The sequence below is a fragment of the Bactrocera neohumeralis genome, unplaced genomic scaffold (assembly GCF_024586455.1).
Source record: "Bactrocera neohumeralis isolate Rockhampton unplaced genomic scaffold, APGP_CSIRO_Bneo_wtdbg2-racon-allhic-juicebox.fasta_v2 cluster09, whole genome shotgun sequence".
In the NCBI taxonomy this organism is placed as follows: Eukaryota; Metazoa; Arthropoda; class Insecta; order Diptera; family Tephritidae; genus Bactrocera; species Bactrocera neohumeralis.
The window spans coordinates 2004049-2025830 of record NW_026089622.1 but is presented as its reverse complement, the minus strand read 5'-3'; the positions used below and the strand labels follow the sequence as shown (position 1 = coordinate 2025830).

Sequence of the window (21782 nt, the reverse complement as noted above, 5' to 3'; positions counted from 1 at the left end):
AGATACATAGTGCAGTAAAATTTTGCAGTACTCAGCAGACCGAAACAACATTTCACATCACAAATATGACTACAAAAACGGCAATTTCAACTACAAAAACAGTCACAACCAATACTACGGCAAACAATGGCAGCAACTGTATCATTTACTCCACAGCTAACAGCGCACCTTGAGTCTCCGGAGAGGTGTATAAAATCGGGATAAAACCACCGGTTTTTAGCAAACGAGAACCTGATTTGTTTTTCATCCAAATGGAAGCACAATTGCGAAACGCTGGAATTTCAATCGATCAAACAAAATACGATCACGTTATCAACTCGCTCTACGTTGAAACACTCACAAATGTTACCGATATTGTGCGTGCACTACCAGCAACAGGGAGATACGACTCAATTAAAAGCCGATTGATCAAAGATTTCACCGATTCAGAAAATAAGAAGCTGAGTCGAATGGTCAAAGAGTGCGACTTGGGCGATCAAAACTCATCTCAATTACTTCGACAAATGCGCGTTTTGTCCGGCGGTGCATTAACTGACAATGATATCAATACATTCTGGGTCGATAAATTGCATCATCATCAACACATGCGGTAAGATAACAAACTAAATTCAATCGACTTAGGACTTAGAATTCACATTCAGTTTCATAATCGCAGGCGTCACAAAACCAATTTTGGGTGCAGATTTTCTCTACAAATTTGGTCTTCTGGTTGATGTCAAAGGCAACCAACTCATTGAGAGATAAACCAAACTCGAAGCAAAATGTGTTTCTAGTTTCATCATTTATGAGCGGGTATTTTTAATCTACAGCGAAAACGTATGTAAAAAGCTGCTAACTGAATTTAAAGATCTCACGACACCGACTTGCATTCACAAGACAAAAGCAACGAAAACAGCTGTTCGTCATCAAATCATCACCAATGGACAACCAGTACGGACGTGGTTTTGAATTTGCTCCGTGATTCTGATTTTTGCAAAAAGTAAGCAAACAATAATAGTAAATAAAAACAAACAAACAAATAAAAAAAACAATGTACCCAAACTATTAATAATAAACATTAACAAATAGTGCACAAAAAAATATATAAAAACAAAAAACAAAACAAAAAAACAAACAATAATGAGTGCTTCGCAGCCTCACCCGCAAAACCGTAGGCATTCCTTAAATGCCTACTTCAGCTTTGTCGAGCCAACAAAAGCAACTCCTGGCAAAAACAATCGTAACGGCGATGATGAGTCTTCGCAGCGATCAGATGAAAGAGAGGCTAAGCAAGCGCAGTCAGCAGAAGCAGAAGTACACAGCAATCGGGCAACAACAAATCCACTGACAGCAGCCTCTATGTAGGTACCAGCAAGTACCCAGACAACGAAGGAAAATAAAATGCAAGGTGAGAATATACCAAGCAAAAAAGGGCCATCAGTTCAGACTGGTGTTGATCGCTACATTAATGTAAAAAGGAAATTGAGTCCTATTAAAACAGCGGTCAATTCCAAAAAATTTCAAGCAGGCACGCCAAACAGTAAAAAGCCAGAAATTCTTAATGGCAACAGATTTGCCTTATTAAGCAAAGAGCCTAACGACGAAGCAAAGGGTACCACGATGGTCGTGAATACCAAACCCCCTCCAATCTATTTGCGTGAGCGTAGCTCAAATGCGCTTGTTTCCAAAATGAACAATATAATATAACATAGATGAAACAAAAATTCAAACATACAATGTAAAAAGTTTCATGGATATTGTAAAATTCCTATCAAATAATAACAAGAATTACTACTCTTACCAACTGAAGAGCTCAAAAGGCCTAGTTGTTGTCATAAAAAGTATAGAGTCTCTAACGACGTTAAAGTAGAACTAGAAGAAGGTGGTTTTAGCATTAAATCAGTAATAAATATTTTTAACAGGAACAAAGTCCCACAACCAATGTTCAAAATAGAATTGATGCCAGAATTGATGCCTAACAAATTAAAGAAAAATGAAATAGTCCCGATTTACAATTAAAAATATCTTCTCCATCGCAGAATCACCGTTGAGGAACCACACAAGAGAAATAGTCCAGTACAATGTACAAACAGCCAAGAGTATGGACACACGAAAGCATATTGCACTCTACGAAGTGTCTGTGTAGTGTGTGGTGATCTACTTACATCCTACTTCAAAATGTACTCTTAAAGAAGAGGATTTATATAAAAAATGCAGCAATTGCGGACGAAATCACACTGCTAACTACAGGGGTTGCCCTGTATACAAAGATTTGAAATCGAAGTTGTCACAAGGCATCCAAGTACGTCGTAACCAAATGCTGAATATTCCATCTAATAAAAATATTAAAATCCCCGTCCATATTTTAAAACCAGTAAATCTTAAAGACAATGCTACATAAGGGAGCTATGAAGTGGCGTAGCTACAACTTAGGGCGCCCGAGGCCAAGGATGTTCTGCCGCCCCCCTTTATCTACCTACCTACAAGTTTCATGAGGTGGTTCGAAAAAAGTGAAGTTTTACAAAATATCTTCGATATTAAGTATATAAAATTTAGGAACTAGAAGCCACGCAAATTTTGAAGTTCCAAAATTTTCACTATACGGTTTTAGAGGAAATTGATAATAAATTTACAAGACATCTTATTAAAAGCCATAGAAAAAACCCATTTCCACAATTTGTAGGAATTTTTGCCCGAATTGGAGTTTTTAAATACCATTTTTGAAAATTTGGAGAAATAAAAGAATTTGTTACATTCAAAGCTATCTGTGAGAGTGACACGTCGCTAGACAAAGCTGGAAAAGTGCATCTTTAAGTTCTATCACTATTTTTATGAAAGGTATAAGCCAAAAGATATAAGTAAGACAAATTCAAAGACTGAAGATATTCGAGTAAAAATTAATATTTTTCATTTTTATTCAGATTATTTACATTGTGAGTGTACAACTCTTTATCTTTTATAATAAATTTTGTAAAAAAAATTTGTGGAAGTATTTTTCTAAAAATTAAAAAACAGCGAAGATCGTTTTGCCGCCCCCCAAGACGTTGCGCCCGGGGCGACGGCCCCCTTCGCCCCCCTAGCTACACCACTGGAGCTATGCAAACGTGGTGAAAGACAATACTACACAATTGCAATTGCCCCAAAGCCAACCAAATGGAAGCGTTGAAACTATGATACCTATGATACCTTACCCAATGTATGACACAATTTATGGCTTCAGTGCAAAATATGATTCAAGAGATAATCAAATCACAAAACCGAATGTTGCAAACTTTTTTAAGTAAAAAATGAGTGTACTGAACATTTTTTTATGGAATGCTAACGGTGTTAACCAACATAAATTGGAACTTATTAAATTTCTGGATGAAAATATTATTGATGTAGTGCTATGTCAGAAATTCATCTTACCAACGAAAACAATTTCTTTATACTGGGACTTAGACTCTATGTTACAAACCACTCTGATGGAAAGGCACATGGAGGAACAGCAGTGTTGGTTAGAAAACGGTTAAATCACCACACATTAGAATCTTATGCCACAGCGCAATTACAATCTACAACAATAACTATAAAAAATCGCTGCGGGGATTTAAATCTGGCGGCCATATACTGCCCACCTCGGTTTAAAATTACAGACATCCAATTTAAAGACTTTTTTGGAACACTTGGCCATAGATTTCTAGCAGGTGGAGATTACAACGCAAAGCATACGTATTGGGGCTGACGGCTAATTAATCCAAAAGGACGACAGCTATATCACACTATTATAAATAAGCACAATAAACTTGACATAATATCTCCTGGTAAGCCGACATATTGGCCTAGTGATCGTAAAAAAATACCAGATTTAATTGATTTTGCTGTAATCAAAAATATAGATAAAACGCACATAACAGCTGACACATGTACTGATCTATCTTATGATCACACTCCTGTACTAATAAAATTATGTGAACACCCGATATTGGTTGATCAAAAAGTGGGTCTAACTTCTTTTAAAACGCATTGGCTAAAATATAAAAATACGTGAGTAGCCACATTAATGTTGAGTACAAAATAAATAAAGGAAGAGATATTGACGAAAGCATAGAAGAACTCAATGATATAATAACTAGCGCAGCTCTCTTAGCAACACCAAACAAAGACTATAAGCCTCTTGGTGCCAGAAAAATTACTAACAGAGAAATAGAAAAGCTTGTAAATGAAAAAAGGCGTGCAAGGCGTGAATGGCAGATAAATCGCTCCCCTTCCACTCAGCCTCAAGTGCGGAACACATAGAGCTCGACAACTGCAAACGACATCTGTCAAATATTAAAAATACACACTTTCATATGAACACAGGCTTTTTGACAGCTGCACGACTACACGATTGCAGGCCGACAGTTGTCGTTCTAGCTAACTTCAATATCTTCCTATATTTGCCAACGGCAGTAGGACGACAGTAGAGTTGACAGTAGAATAGAAGATGGAAAGAGGAGGTACAGTGGTGATGCCACTAATATGTAAAATGTAAAATTATTCACCGCTCTAACAAACTTGACGTTATTTTACAAATAAAAACATAAAATAGCTCTATTTCAGCTCTATTATATCATTTGTAATAACAATTGATAATTTAAAACAAAAATATTTACCTATTTACTTATTTTTTGCATAAAAAATTTCGCTTTGAACAAAATATTAAAATTTCATTGAAGTGAAAGGTATTAGTATGGCCACAACGAAATTGTGTACATGCAAAATGGACAGCTGTGTTGTCTTGTGTACATGCCGGCCATTGTTATGTTGCAGTCTTCTTACGAATGTTCATGTAGTAGGATGCTCAACGCCATTTTCAGTTCACTGTCGTGCTGCTGCAGTCTGTCGCTGTCATTGTGTTCGGCACTTCAATTGAACTCAGCTGCACGTAAATTAAAAAAAAAGCGCTTAAACGTGATGAAGAATTCAATAACGAAATGTATATAAAGAAGCTGTGTCCAAATTCAAGCAAGCAAAATTCTCTTTGGAAAGCCCAAACTTCCATGAAGCCACCAACTAACGCCAACATGCCTATACGAGGCATGGGAGAAAATTGGGCTCGAAGTAACGAGGAAAAGGCTAATTGTTTTGCAAATCACCTAGAAAAGGTATTTCAACCAAATTGCCCAAAGAACAACTTCGAGTTGTCCAGCTTACCCAACACAGTTAACGAGTCACTCGAGTCTTTTAAGACTTCACCTTCTGAAATTATTAGAATAATAAAAGCGCTTGAACCAAAAAAGTCACCAGGACATGATAATATTACCCCAAAAATGCTAATTAAGTTACCAAATATTGCTGTAGAAGTGCTCTCTTTGCTCTTCAATGCAATTCTTAATCTCGGATACTATCCTAATTCATGGAAAAAGTAGCAGATTATCTGGATAGATAAACCTGGGAAAGACTTAACACAGCCGTCTTCATACAGACCAACCAGTCTTCTACCCTGTCTTTTTAAAATATTTGAAAAAGTGTTACTATCAAAGATGTCTCCTTTCCTCCACGAAAATAATATAATACCAACGCATCAATTCGGGTTTCGTGAAAAACATAGCACGATAGAGCAAGTAAATAGAATTACTAACGAAATAAGAAAAGCATTTGAGCACAGAGAGTACTGTTCAGCTTTATTTCTAGACGTGGCTCAGGCGTTTGATAAGGGGTGGCATGAAGGCCTTTTGTATAAGAGTAAAAACATTCTACCTTTCTAATTGTATCAAACATTGGAGTCTTATTTAAAAAATAGACAATTTATGGTAAAAGTGGGAGATTTCATATCTGATGAACGACAGATAAGGGCTGGTGTACCACAGGGCAGTGTTTTAGGCCCAACTCTATACATCATATATACGGCAGATCTTCCAACAGCTAATAATAGGCGTGTTTTATTTGACCGGCAAATTAAGCTATTAGCTTATTTTGTATGGAAGACTTAGCCAACATAATAATGTTGGCTTGTCATAAGCTATCATAGCATGTATACCAAGAATGATAGAATACAAGATTACGACACTAGTTTACAGTTAGTTTTTTTCGGTTTAGCTCTTGACAACTCTTACAAAAACAAATACATTGTTCAACAATTTCGTGACGTAACAGTTTTGCGTTGAGAAGAACAAGCATATAAATGCATACAAATTGTAAACAGAAAAGTAAACATTTTTTGCAATTCCCAAAATAATATTAATTCATTCGTCTTTGCAGGAAAAATTTCAATAGAATGTTTAGAATATTGTTGCGAGAAAATATGTATATAATTAGTTTTAGGCACATCTACAATAAATAGAGTAGCATGTGTGGAAATTGTTCAAATGAAGAAAACCAGTGTAAGTGTACTGTTGTATTTATTTAAATTTCTAAGCATAAATATATTAATCTTTTAAAATGAAATGTGCAGTGGCTTGTTGTAATAATTATTATGCAATTAAAGGATCGAAAACGAGTTTTTTCAGTTTTCCGGCCGATTTAAAAGTTTCCAAAAAAGTGGGTGTTATTTTGCAAAAGAAATGATATATTTAATACTAAATTAATAATTTCACAATTCTTTTATCATAATTTCATAAATCTGATACATCTGAACTTATAATATATGTATATATTTATATACAACACAAGAAACGTCTTCTCCATTTGAATCACAACTTAATAGACAATTTTATTATCAATAGGCCGATATATTTCTTTAGAAATGATTCAAATCTTTTCACTCAACAATATTCAATCGCGTCACTAAAACATTTCTTTAAAATCGAAAGAATTAATAATATTTTGCGAATTTACAAAAGTGTTTACTTTTCTGTTTACAATTTGCAAGCCATTTGACAGTTTTTCACTCTTGTTCTTCTCAACACGGAACTATGACGTTTCGTAATGGCGGTCGTCGTAATCTTGTATTCTATCATTCTTGATGTATTTTGAACTAGAGGCATTGCCAGTTAAAATACTTTTTCCATTCACAATAGCTATGATTTTTCCCAAGTAGTTGGCAATAGTGAGAAACCTCATTTTGACAGATAAAAATGTAAACAAATGACAAATATAGAAGATCACGAAATTAAAAATTTTATAATAGATACGGTAAGTATGGATTTTAAATTAAAATTAATACAAAATTAATCTTTGTGTGGTTTCCAGTTGCTTGGTACTGTTTACACAAATTCAAATGATGAAGAGGATAAGGAAATATTGACCATCCTGGCTGGTTTAGCTGCTAAATCAAGTTCGTCATCGTAGGATTCAGAACAAGAGCAGATAGAGCATCCAAAATGCTCTAATTTTGTGGACACTATTGATAATTTTGAAGATGAGGATTTCGAATCGCATTTTCGTTTGAGTCGCACTACTTTAGATTACCTTATACGTGTGCTTTGCTTTTGCTACGAGACTTTTCTTTATCAGTATTTTTTGCAGGAAGATATGAAGAAAGTGAACGAACCCGTGTTACGAAGTCCACATCATGGGCGATTGTTCGTCGGGTTATCGCGTGAGGTATCTCAATAGCCAATGAGTATGTTAAGTGGCTAACTGGAGATGTGTTGGAAGAAACAACTCTCAAGTTTTTACAAAGGAAACAAATACCAGGTATTATTGGTGCTATTGAATGCACCCACATAACAATTAATGCTCCAATAAAAGGCAAACATATATATTTTGATCGTAAACGTAATTATACTATTGTTCTGCAGGCCATTGTCGATGCTGATAAAAAATTTATTGATATTTATTGTGATGAACCCGGATCATATCATGACTATAGAGCTGTGGTTCCCAAACTTATTTTGTCTACTGCCCACTTTGAGAATAAATATTTTTTTAGCGCCCCCATTTTTTCACCTATTTATAAACCACTGTAACTTCAAATTAAATAAATTAACTATCTAATCTATCTAATATCAGGTTCCAATTTACTTAAGAACAGTCGCAAGTCGCCACGTTCGGTAACAATCAAACGATTTCTCTTTTTTGTAAGCAGTGTTGTCACAGCACTAAATCCACGTTCACACAAATATGACGATGGGAATGCTCTCAAGAATCGTTGAACGATTGACCACAATCCAGGGTACAATTGCGGGATCGGTTTTTGTAGCCAAAATTCTTGGTAACCATTTTTGAACTTGATTTTTATTTCCTCGTTCGTTGTCAATTCTACAAGTTCTTCTTCCAGCTGAGGTGACATTGCTGTGTTGACATTTGAAAACGGATCCAACACCCAGTCTGGTATTTCCAAGTTCAAACTGTCCTGGTATCGTTCGGTGAAGTCAATGTGGAGGTTTTCCAAATGTTGGCAGTAGGCAAACAATTCGTCGTGACTGCATGATACTGATAAATTTGGAAAATTGTGAAACTCACGTCTGCCCAGATTCTTTTTGTGTAGAAGCAGTTTGGCTGCGAAAGCAGCAACGAAGCTTTTTGTTTTAAATAAATTTAGTTTATCGCTTTGCAGTTGGAGATTCATATCGTTGATCAATTTATACAGGTCTGTTATTTAAGCTATATCATTCTTTGATGTTATGAGCTGGTCTTGCAATTCTGTATGTTTAGTTTCCAAGAACTCTATAACAGAGTCAAACAGGTTGTAAAATCGAGTCAGACAATTGCCTCTTGATAGCCAACGAACTTCAGTATGAAACAACAAACGGTTGAAATCCTTGTCATAAGTAACACAAAGCTGATGAAATAATCTATCATTCAGAGAGCTGTTGCGAATTAAGTTTCTAGCAACAAAATGTTGTCTATGAATAACGCAATGTACACCAAGGCCATCTGCAATTTTATTTTTTAAGTACTTTATGAAGCCTTTATGGCACCCTGTCATAGCCGAAGCGCCATCAGTATATTGCATACGGTTTCGCCTTTTGTATCGGTCTCTAAATTTCTAGCAAATAATAGTTCTTCACATATTTTCTCATCTTTAATAAACCTCACGTAAGACAACAACAATGCTTCATTAGATGGTAAAGTGGACTCATCGAGCTGAATTGAGAATTGAGTTGTCCTCAGGTGATCGCACAATGATTCTTCAATATTTTCAGAAATTTCATTAATTCGTCTTTGCAAAGAATTATTACTCAAAGGAATTTTTCGGATAATATCTGCGGCTGGTTTATGAAGCACAGTAGTTATTACTTCATTTATTGCTGGCAATATTAACTCTTCTCCGATGTTATGTGGTTTGCCTTTTTGAGCAATTAACAAAGAGATATTGTACGAAGCTCGAAACCCGTCGTCATCTTGTTTAGCAGCCGCCAAAAATAGTTTTGCTACACTTGGCTGAGTAATTGCTTCTTCTCTAGGTCTTGAAAATATGCTACATTCTTGTCTTTCTTTGCTTTGAGAAATACGTTCAACTTCGCGAGTAGTGTAAACTAGGCGTAAGTACTGCTCATCTATTGCGTGCAAAACCACAAATGAAAATAAAATAAATAATGTATTACGTTGTTTATATAGGAATGCTTAAGCAGCACGCACTGACAAGAATAAAACAAACATGCATAAACTCGTTTATCTCATTCGACGCTCAATCGTACACAACAAGTCCGAACAAGTATTCAATGAACCCGCCGTGTTTAAATGAGTTAAGCATCTGCCCCCTCCACCCGGAAAAACTGGCACACTCTAATACAACACTTTCGATGACAGCACACTCATACATCACCACACAACGCAACTCACCACACCTCACCATCAATCAACCCACTTAACAAAAAGGCTGGGCAAAAGGATTGCGGACACATTCGTTCTTGGAACATTCGCTTCTACGCTGCGCCGCGTCTACAACTTTAAACACAATTCGATCTAAGCAATTCGATCCATACAAGCCGCAAATCAACTTTCGCTGAGACACTGTGCCGCTACTCTACCGGGACAAATCTTTTCGACCTCCATCCGCGAGAGCTCGATCGCCAGCTCCAGCAAGTCAGAACTGGATTCTCACCACCCCGTTTGTCGCCACTTACTTTTATTAACATTAAATTGTGTAACATTTCTAATTTTAAAAATTATAATTCCGTTGTTAAGATTGTGACAATACAGACAAAATTTATTTCTTATCAAACGTACTATAAATTTCGTATACTTTTATTCACGCCGATTGATACAGGAATGCACAATTTGGGTTATTTAACAACCTGATAGATATCTACGAGTACTAATAACTTTAAAAATGCGAAAGTGTGTCTGTTGCCTTTTTATTTGTTTGTTTGTGTCTACTTTCATTATGAAACGGAGGGACCGATTGACATGATTTTCATTTTTTCTACATTCAATAAAATAGGAAAGTTATATATGAACTACGCGGAGAGAAATATAGAATCGAGTTTGAGCAATCTTTTAATTCATATTAGTTTATGTTCACAAGTTGTTGTTGAGAGTCGAGAGCTCAGTCACCTGCAGCGTCCACAAGGGGGCGTTATCGCCCACTTTGGGAAAGTCTGCTCTAGAGTGCTAAAAAGGTCAGCATTTTATAGAAATGCGGAAAATAATATGGAAAGTTTATTTCTAAATTCTACTTTTATTCTCGGGGACTCGGCATACCCTTGCAGAAATTACCTCATTCCGGTGTTTAAAGGTTATGGTTCGTTAACGCCTAATCAAATCAGCTTTAACAAAACACATTCTTCAGCAAGAATAGTTGTTGAAAATACATTTGGAGCACTGAAAGGACGTTTGCGAAGGCTTCTTAAATTTACGGAGCACAGAAATTTATGTGCAATTTCCAATTTAGTTGCAAGTGCATGCATTATGCACAATATATGTATGTATTATTGCAAACGACGATACTATTGTTGACCATCAAATTGAAAGTGCCGAACCGGAGCCAGAACCTGCTAATGAGCGGGTGAGAGAAGCAAGTGGAGATCGCCGGAATCAGTTGCTTACAATTTTAACACGAAGAAATGAATAAATTTTAATTTTTTTAATTTTAAAATGGACTTTTAGGGCAACATTTTTCCAGTGGATATGTATGTACGAATATTCACGACTCAATCTCAAATACTAAAACTATTTATAATTTTACGACATATTTGTTTTATACAAACACTTACATATACGTATGCATTTGTTCAAGATTTGTATGTAAAAAATTTTAATTCTATGACAAGCTTGATTATTGGGATACTCAAAACCCGTCGTAAAGCATCGTAAAATCGTAAGATTGTAAATTTTTACACTTGTTTTAAAAAATTGTTTTTGGATTTCATACAAAAATGGGTTTACACATTTACAATTCTCAATGCTATGTTTTCGAATCGTTACAACTTATAACTTTATGAGACTTGTGAAAACCCTATATTTATTTCCGTTAAATAAAACTGTAGGGCTATAAAGCTTTTTTTATAACCGCGAAAATTTACGAAATAGCGAAAGTATAAGCGAGATTGTTGCAAAGGGCCGAGTAATGACACTGTAAGGTGGTCAGGTATTAGACTAACTTTATTTGCACAATTCTTCCCCTTAAATAACATTCTGTACAATATTTCGATACCGCTAACTATGTACATAATTCCGCTTTGTATAATTCTTATATAAATACTATATGTATATGTTATGTACTTCTAACAGTCCATAAAACTAAGTACCTACTTAACGCTATTGCCTCTTCATATATAATTTAGTTATTAAAAGAGAAATGAAAAAATGGGAATGCAGCATTGCAATATGCTGCTTACATATAAGCTTAGTACATGCTAAATAGGACTAACTAATGTGCACAAACAAACATACGTGTAATTGCGTGAGCGAAACATAGCGTTAGCAAAGTGTAGAGAGCAAGCGCAAGCAAACACAATGCAAATGACTTCTAATGCTTAACCTTGAATATTAGGCAAATAAGAAGAAGTAGGAATTGCAAAAAATATACAAGAACGTGTGGTTGAAGTATGCAGTGGTATGCAATCGGTGACCCAACATCCCGGCCCCGTTGAAAGGAATTTCAAACAGGTAGTAGTGCTAGCTTGTGAATTGGTCGCCGAATGATTCCCTTCGTTGTTCGAATGTCCACCACACGTATTTTAGAGTCCTTTCCTGGAATACAGTTTATAACCCTTCCAATATGCCATTTTTGTGGTGGTAAGTTGTCTTCATGGATGATAACCATTGAGTTGTTGTTGATGTTTGGCTGTTCCGAAAACCACTTTGATCGTATTTGAAGTTCGTTGATATAATCTTTTGACCACCTATTCCAAAACGTCTGTTTAATGCTTGTGACTTGATTCCATCTGTGTAAGCTGCTTGTTTCAGCTGACAATCTTCGCTCAGGGAGTGCTCTTTGTGCGCTACCAATAATAAAATGCCCCGGAGTTAATGCTTCATAATCGTTTGGATCCGATGACAATGGTGTTAGTGGCCGAGAATTTAACACAGCTTCTATCTCCACCAGCACTGTTGTTAGTTCCTCAGCGGTAAGTCTTGCATTTTTGATGGTACGGTTGAGATGACTCTTAGCCGATTTGACTGCGGCCTCCCAAATACCGCCGAAATGAGGTGCTCTGGGAGGGATGAAATTAAAATTTACAAATTCATTAGCACAGTATTTCATAATTGCATCCTTGTTTTCGGTTTTAAATAAAAATGACTTTAATTCAGCTAGTTTGCTGCAAGCGCCCACAAAATTTGTTGCGTTGTCACAAAAGATGTCAGAGGGTAGCTCCCTCCTTCCAATCATCCGCTTCAATGATGCTAAGAATGCGTCCGTGGTAAGGTCTGATACAAGTTCGATGTGAACCGCCTTTGTCGCTAGACAAACAAATATCGCTATGTACGATTTATAAGGTGTTTTACCTCGAATACGCAAGTATACGTTGACTGGTCCGCAGAAGTCAATACCGCAACGCGCAAAGGGGCGAGATGGAGTCAATCGCTCGACAGGTAACTGCCCCATTACCTGATTCATCAGCTTTGGCTTGTAACGTATACAATGTGTGCACGATCTGACGATACGTCTTGCTAAATCGCGTGCATTGACTATCCAAAACTGAAGTCTTATTAGTGCTACGAGTGCCTTTGGTCCTGCATGGTAGTGTTTCCGATGTAGGTGGCGAGCGTAATGCACAACGAATTCGCATTTGCTTGGCAACAGCATTGGGTGTTTCCTTTCTTCTGGAATATCTGCTGATTCCAATCGACCTCCAACTTTGAGTATTTGGAATCCTTCGGTATTTTCTAAAAACGGATTTAAATAACGCAATGGGCCATTTGTCGTGAGACCTTTCTGTAAAAGATGAATGTCATTAGCAAAATGTATATGTTGAATATTCCAAATTATGCAAAGTAAGGCGTGATGCAACTCTTGTGGTGAGAGAGTAGATGATTCGTTAAGTTTTGTATTATGTCGACAAATATTGATGAAGCGGAACATCCAAGCTATTAATCGAAGGCTGCTAGAGTAGTTACTTCGCTGATTCACGATTTCCAAAATGTAATTGGTGCTAACGATTGATTTGAATGCAGATTTTCGCTTCTCCTTTTCGACAACTTCCATGTCGATATCATTGCAGCTGTCCTTTGGCCATTTATTTGAATTTTCGTATAGAAACCTCGGTCCGGTGTACCATATTGAATCAACAAGTTCCTTTACGGTACATCCTCTAGACGCAACATCCGCCGGGTTACAATGAGTTGGTACATGTCTCCAATGGGCACCTTTGGTTAAGTCCTGGATTTCCGAAATTCGATTACCAACAAAGGTCGAAAGTGTTGCAGAATGCATCTTCAGCCAATGTAAGACTATTTGTGAGTCTGTCCAAAGAAAAATATTAAAAGGTTTATGAGAAATTGCTGGTTTAATTTTTGCTAATAAACGAGCGAGGAGAAGAGCGCCACAAAGTTCTAACTTTGGTAACGATTGTTTTTTGATGGGTGCAACTCTGGACTTAGCAGTGAGTAAGCGAATAGTAGTAGTGCCAGATTTGTTGATAAAATGAGTGTAAATTGCGCAGCCATATGCACGAATTGATGCGTCACAAAATCCATGTAGCTGAAGAGACTCCATATCTGCCGAAAAACAAGGCCTAGGCACCTTGATTAATGAAAGATCCGATAAGGAATTCAGAAAGTTTTTCCAAGCCCATTCAATGTTCTGTGGCACTGATTCATCCCAATCCAATTTAAGTAGCCATATTTCTTGCAACAAGATTTTTGAAGTTATAACAACAGGAACCAAAATACCGAGTGGGTCGTAAAGTGACGATGCAACAGATAGGATGGAACGTTTTGTAAGACGACCAGTGAGTCCTAGTTTTGCTTCGAATGAAAAAATAAAACAATCAAGATTTTGGTTCCATTTTAGTCCAAGTGCGTTAGTGATGGATGAATCTACGTTTAGATCCTTTAACGAGTCGTCTTCTCTGAATCGATGATGATTAGAATGCCACTTTGTTAATTTAAACTTTCCTAATTCTAACAGTTGTGTTACCTCTTGCTTTATCTGTGAAAGTTCGGTTAGACTGTCAGCACCACACAGTAAGTCGTCTACGTAAAATGATGACTTCACGATCTTTGCGCCAATTGGGAATTGTTCTGAATGCTGTTCAGCTAGGTACAGCAAACTCCGTATAGCAAGATATGGTGCAGCAGCCATTCCATACGTTACAGTATTTAGTTGGTATGTCCGAATGTTCTCTGTCGGTGAACTCCTCCACAGAATGTACTGGAACTTTCGATCATCTTCATGCATTAATACTTGCCGATACATCTTGACTATATCCGCAGTGAGTGCAAACCTATTGAATCGGAAACGAAGAAGAAGAATAAAAAGTTCGCATTGGATTGTAGGACCAACCATCTGAATATCGTTTAGTGATTTTTGGGACGTAGTTCGACAGGAGGCGTCAAATACGACTCTAAGCTTTGTTGTTGTACTTGTTGGCTTAAGAACGCAATGATGTGGTATAAAATAATGCGGTTCGCTCAGATTCGGATTCTTTACAATGCTCATATGACCCAGGCTCTCGTAATCGTTCATAAATTCAACGTACTGTGCTGTCAATTGTGGAGATTTGGCTAATCGACGTTCTTGTGCATTGAATCGTCGCAATGCCGTAGTGTATGACTCGCCCAAGCACGTCGGATCATCCTTGAAAGGGAGTTTGACAACTATTCTGCCGCAAGGTCTTCTTGACACGGTTGCATTGTATAAATGATCGCAAATCTGTTGTTCACGAGTCCAAGGCTCTGGGATGGTAGTAACTTCTTCCAATTTCCACAACTTTTCCAATTTGGCATCTAAAGGTTCATTGGCTAAAAATAAACAAGATGGTTTAGATATATTGTTACTGCCGGTATTATAGCGTCCCGAAACGATCCAGCCTAAGAGCGTTTTTTGCAAGATGGGTAAATTAGACCCAAGATGGATTTGACCAACAGATAGCAGACTGAAGAACGTTTCCGTACCCAGCAACATGTCAATTTTCTTTGGTATATGAAATTCATCATCAGCGAGTTCTATGTTGGTTGGAATATTCCATGTTGAAATGTTGATTTCCGGATCTGGTTGATAAGCAATATGCGATGTAATACAAAAAGTTAATGGAAGCTCGAAACCGGTGACTTGCGACTTGATGTTAGTTGAAGTTTTGAATTTAATATTTGTTGATGACAAACCAATGCTTTGAATTTCTAAGTTTTGTTTGTTTCTTGGCAGCAGCAACCTTTGCGAAAAATCATCTGTGATGAAATTGACTTGCGAACAGGAATCTAGCAGCGCTGTACCCAATCTATAGCTCCCCGATGAATCACGAACGAAAATTTTTGCTGTTGCAAGGATTACATTATCCAACGATGAATTATTCATATGTGTATGTACGGCTGCCTCCTGTGTAGGAAATAGTTGAGTAGTTGTTGGTTGGCCTGAAGGTGAACCGCGATGAAGTAAACTATGGTGTTGTCGTGCACAAACCTTGCACCTGTGCGATGATGAACAATTGGCTACTTGATGTCCCTTGGATAAGCAATTGATGCAAAGTCCAATTTTCTTTGCATGATCGAAACGTTGAGTTATGTTTAGCGACTTAAACCGTTCACAATTAAAAATCTTGTGGTTGTTGTTAAAACAGAATTGGCACGATATGGTAGAGCAGGAAAATGTGTAACCTTTTGGTTGACTCCTTGATTTCGGAGTGGAGTGTTTGTTAAAACCTTGAGCTGGCGAAGTACTACCATGCGTGTTGTCGAGTGACTCCAGATATTGACAGTGTCTTTCCAAAACTGCGATGAAATCTTCCCATGACGGCAGAGTTCTGAAATCTAGCGACTCCTTCCACCTTTTGTTGGTCTGTTCATCAGACTTCTGCAATATTAGATAAATTAGCATTGCTTGAGAAATTTGCCTGTCACTACCCAGTGATGTCAAAGAACCATAAATAGCTGAAGCTTTATCAATCAAACCTCTTAGCTGAATGCCATTTGGTTTCATAACTGCTGGTAAATCAAATAGCGAATTTATTCCTTCCAAGAAAATTAGTGTTTTGTTGTCATAACGTACCTTCAATCGTTCTAACGCCTTTGGGTAGTTTTCATTTGTAACCTGAAACGCATTTACAGTTTCTAAGGCTTGACCTTGGAGACAATTTCGTAAATGGTTGAATTTTTCAATATTTGTTAAATTGAACTCGTGATCAATTATTTGTTTGAACGAGGTAATAAAATTTTGATAATTCGAATACTTGCCATCAAACGTAGGAAGCTTAAGTGGTGGAAGTTTTGAACTTGATTGTACCACGCAAGTTGTATCCGAAAATGAAACGTTGTTATCTTCTGCCAGTTGCGACTGGATAATCAATTTAGTTGTTATGTAAAGTTCTTCCAGGTCAGCACGTCCTCCGTCCTCAGCATCCAATCTTTCGATGTCCGTTTGAATTGAGAGAATCTGCTTGAAGTATGACTCCAGGATGCCTAAACGACATTTGTATTCCGCCACTGAAAGAACCTTTCCACCTGGTCGTAGGCTAGCATCGATGATATTTTTAATACGTGTGATATTTTTCTTGGTGCTGGTGCGTTGTTGTTTTAGTTCGTCCAAAGACATTGTAGAACGGAATTCTATTTACGTGCTTTATATTGACTTCAAAGTATTTCAAATAATTATAATTTTCCTTCTAGTGAGTAGTTGGGTAATAAATGATTTGTTAATTTATTTCAAATGGTATCAACGAGATTAATATATGTGTATATGCGAAGCAACAAATATGCGAATATCACCTGGAAATGGTACTAGCGAAACGTGGTGGCGACAAGTAGATGATCTGTGCTGTGTGCGAGCGATGCTGATGTGTCCAATGGTGAAGATGTCCAATGGTGAAGATTCAATGACGATAATGTCCCACGATGCAGTCTAATACTGACCACCAAACTCCGAAAGATATGCGAACAACGAAACAACTTACTCGTGCCCCACGTTGGGCGCCAAAAAATGTAGGGCTATAAAGCTTTTTTTATAACCGCGAAAATTTACGAAATAGCGAAAGTATAAGCGAAATTGTTGCAAAGGGCCGAGTAATGACACTGTAAGGTGGTCAGGTATTAGACTAACTTTATTTGCACAATTCTTCTCCTTAAATAACATTCTGTACAATATTTCGATACCGCTAACTATGTACATAATTCCGCTTTGTATAATTCTTATATAAATACTATATATATGTTATGTACTTCTAACAGTCCATAAAACTAAGTACCTACTTAACGCTATTGCCTCTTCATATATAATTTAGTTATTAAAAGAGAAATGAAAAAATGGGAATGCAGCATTGCAATATGCTGCTTACATATAAGCTTAGTACATGCTAAATAGGACTAACTAATGTGCACAAACAAACATACGTGTAATTGCGTGAGCGAAACATAGCGTTAGCAAAGTGTAGAGAGCAAACGCAAGCAAACACAATGCAAATGACTTCTAATGCTTAACCTTGAATATTAGGCAAATAAGAAGAAGTAGGAATTGCAAAAAATATATAAGAACGTGTGGTTGAAGTATGCAGTGGTATGCAATCGGTGACCCAGGATCTGTCCCAATGTTTATGGTATGGTTGTTGGACACTAAATAACTTTCACCAAAAATTTCGTCCATTTCCGACATATACGGTATTGTGCACGGAGAAGTTCCAGTCTGCTTCTCATTGTCTTTCGCTGTTTTATACGCCTTCAAAAGCGTTCGCATTTTTGCTACAACGGCAGCCGCATTAACCGTTGTATCTTGTGGAAACAAATGTAATAAATATTTACAAAATAACTTTAAAATACTCTTACTGTAAATCCTTGATATATCATGTCCTCCAAGACGTTTTCATAAGCGAACTTTTTCTTCCGCGCATGCAAAAACTCATCCTTCCTCTCATTGTAGCACTTCAGAAATAGGAGTGTCTCGGCCTTTGTCCAAACTTTTCTTTTGCTGTATATAAACAAAATAAATAACTATTTAGTTTGTAAAAAGTTTGTTTACAAATTTAAAAATTCAAATTTACCTTTTCTCCATGTCAAACATTTCGTCGCAATAAATTGAATATCAGCTTATTGTTATTGCCCGCGTTGCCAACATAATGCATATTTAAGCGAAAATGTGAAATAAGCTAAATGCGTTTTATTTGTCCATGATTTAGCTTTTAACTTATGATGGTCAAATAAAACCCGGCTAATGTATTAACTTCAACTTTTGCGGATGACACAGCTTTAGTGAGCCGTAACAAATACCACATAATAGCATCAAGAATTTAGGTATCTATTTTTTCATATTTTCCTTGACTTAATTATCATTCAGCCACTGACGGGGGAATACTGTGTCAGTTAGATTTTATTTAAAATTATTTTGCAAGTTTAATTTCGTTTAATTTTCAATGTTAAAATTCACGACAACATCGAAAAACCACGATACGTCAATATTGCATACTAAACGTTCAATAAATATTGCAATTCGGGATCGCGGTTAATATAAAAATATTGAACGTGTAGCCAGCGCCATAAAATCTGATGATTGCTTGCTTTTAGTTTCTGATATATCATCTCTAGGAGTTGAATTTAGCATCAGAAGCCATAATCATTTTTACGAAACACATTTTCTCAAAATACTCGCGGTATAACGATTGCAAAACATAACTGTATGGATAACCTATAATGTACAATATTTCTGAACAGTTTTTAAATAAATAAATAGTTTTAGTGGAACCGTTTATTTCATTCACCGACACTCACAAAGTAGCTTAGTTATCAACTAAGCTAAAAAATAATGAATTGCCAAAAATTTTGATAACACATAAATTGAGAAGTTATTATGCATTTAGGTTGGAAAAATATGTTGGATTAAGTCTATGGTTCGAAAATATGTCACAGTATGTTCGTAGATTTGTCGAAAATTATAGCACCTGTCAAATAGATGGCTGGAAAATTGCAAGCTGAATTACATCCGATTCCAAAGGTAGACATTTCGTGGCACAAGGTGCTTATGGACATAACGGAGAAGATGAGTGGAACAAATTTCTTAAACGAGTACGTACTTGTCCCGTCTTCCAAAAAAAAAAAACAACTGTAAACTTCTACAATTTTTTTTTTAATTTAAGAAAGTGGTTTTTGAAAGAAAAAAAAATGCTTTATGTTGTTTAAAAATATGTACAAACTTAACTTTACTTAGTTTAAATAGAAGATAATTTAATGCCAAAGATAATAAACTTTGCCTGAATTCCATGCGACGTTTAGTTTTTTTTCTATCATGACCGTCACTTAAGAAAAATCGTAAAAATGAAAACCGAGAATTCGCGCATCGAAGTTTTCGCTTTCTGCTCAAGCGCTAGTTAACGAAAGGTTAGTTTGTTGTTAGTAAAAAATAATATATATTATTTTTTTTGGCAGTGTACTTTCGTGTTGCCAGTTTTATTATATATCTTTACTGACTACTTGGTACAATATTACAGCTATTTATACTTGATCGCTTACTTGCTAAAACATACATAGTTTTGTTACACTTATCTATCTCTTATCGCATTTTGTCTGCTGCACTTTGGATTCGGAAATTTTCATGTTTATTTAAGTTAAGTATGGCATTTATTTAGGCTATTTTCGGAGTCGGAGGAGTCCTCTCCTTCTTAAAATAGAGCGTCCTCGCTAATTTGCTGCTAATTGTTTGATTTTGAAGAAATAATACCGAGTACTTAAATTTGTTCGCTGTGCTGGTTATGTATGCAGTGGCGTAGCTAGGGGGGCCGTCGCCCCGGGCGCAACGTCTTAGGGGCGGCAAAACGATCTTCGCTGTTTTTTAATAATTAGAAAAATACTTCAACAAATTTTTTTACAAAATCTATTATAAGAAAGATAAAGAGTTGTACACTCACAATGTAGTAATCTGAATAACAAAGAAAAATATTAATTTTTACTCGAATACTCTTCTGTCTTTGAATTTGTCTTATATCTTTTGGTTTATTATCTTTCTTAAAAATAGTGATAGAACTTAAATATGCACTTTTCTAGCTTTGATCGCTGCAAAATCACATATCATACCATTGTAATTTAAAGTTGAAGCAGTTTCACATTCTATAGAGAGAATCGCAAGATTGGACAGTCTACTCTGACTCATGGTCGGTCTCAAGTAAGATTTGATCAATTAAATTTGCTAAGAGATCTTTCACTAGATGCAGCTGATACAGGTATAGTGAGTAGTATTCTTAAAGCTGACGCTAACGTCTTTTGGGCTTCCAGTCCCATTGAAGAAATGTATAATAAAACTTTTTCTTCGCTCTCTTTAATAAAAGTCGAACGTAGATGTCTTGTAAATTTACTATCAATTTCCTCCAAAACCGTATTGTGAGAATTTTGGAACTTCAGAATTTGCGTGGCTTCTAGCTCCTAAATTTTATATACTTAATATCGAACATATTTTGTAAAAGTTCACTTTTGTTTGAACCACCTCATGAAACTTGTAGGTAGGTAGATAAAGGGGGCGGCAGAACATCCTTGGCCCCAGGCGCCCGAACTTTTTGCTACGCCACTGTGTGTATGATTTCTCTGAGTTGTTTTTGATGGTTGTAATATGTAATGCCATCAATGTTTGTGGATTGCGAAAAATTAATTAATACCAAATATTGATATATTATTCCAAGAACGCTCATAATTTGTCAAGATGTGACCGTTTTCAAAGATTTGGAGTGGAGCGTTATTTCCATAAATTGTTTCACATTGTGCTGATTTATCGTTTAATATTTTGATAGTACAATTATCAGAGGGTTCTGATTTACAAATAGAAATACTGAAAAAATTCTTACATTTTGAAACTCTTTGATACTCGTAATTATTACATTTTGCTATCTTAGGATCCAAATTAATTTTACCATACTTTTGTGATTAAGGGTATACATTAAATAGTATACATTTAGTTTCGAGTATTTGGTATTTGTAAATTATAATTATAGCCTATGGATATCAGAATATTCCAATATATTATTTAGTGGAAGATCCAACTCCATATTGTTTATTAATTCGTGCACATCATTCAAATTGCCAGAGTAAAAATTGTTGTTTTTCACAAAAATAATAGTATTTTATATTGTTAGCAATTCATTATAAATCTCTGCTATGATTAAATTCTCATTTATTACTTTAGAATCGAGAGTTACAATTATTCTGTAGATGCCTTTAATCCAATGCTATTTTTAAGAATAATCCGTCCTTTATTGGTCGTTACTGTCTTACCGTTGTCTTCCCTTAAAATATGTTTCGCGTATTTCCTTCCGTTTTTATTACGCCTGTGTGTTTTCGAAAATATCACGTCTCCTTGATTATAGACCATATGCTGTCGATTGCGT

General features: G+C 36.1%; 1 protein-coding gene and 1 pseudogene across 1 annotated transcript; one reads left to right on the top strand and one right to left on the bottom strand.

Moving 5' to 3' along the window:
• Positions 1–7026: 7026 nt before the first annotated feature.
• On the top strand, positions 7027–10900 carry LOC126764391 (uncharacterized; annotated as a pseudogene).
• A 1133-nt stretch (positions 10901–12033) lies between these two features.
• Positions 12034–17020, bottom strand: LOC126764390 (uncharacterized). The gene is made up of 4 exons (XM_050482087.1): positions 14777–17020; positions 12778–13207; positions 12277–12483; positions 12034–12173 (listed from the first exon to the last, which is right to left on the bottom strand). Exons 1-4 carry the CDS (start codon positions 17018–17020, stop codon positions 12034–12036), a joined length of 3021 nt encoding a protein of 1006 aa, XP_050338044.1.
• Between the last annotated feature and the right edge of the window lie 4762 nt (positions 17021–21782).

What these genes read in the sequence shown, in the direction of transcription:
- LOC126764390 (XM_050482087.1), bottom strand. Translation starts at nt 17,020, where the DNA reads ATGTCTTTGGACGAACTAAAACAACAACGCACCAGCACCAAGAAAAAT. An exon ending in CACTAAACGATATTCAGATG is followed by an intron (nt 13,208 to 14,776) that starts GTTGGTCCTACA and finishes CATCTTTTACAG; the next exon opens with AAAGGTCTCACGACAAATGG. An exon ending in CGTATACTTGCGTATTCGAG is followed by an intron (nt 12,484 to 12,777) that starts GTAAAACACCTT and finishes TCCCTCCCAGAG; the next exon opens with CACCTCATTTCGGCGGTATT.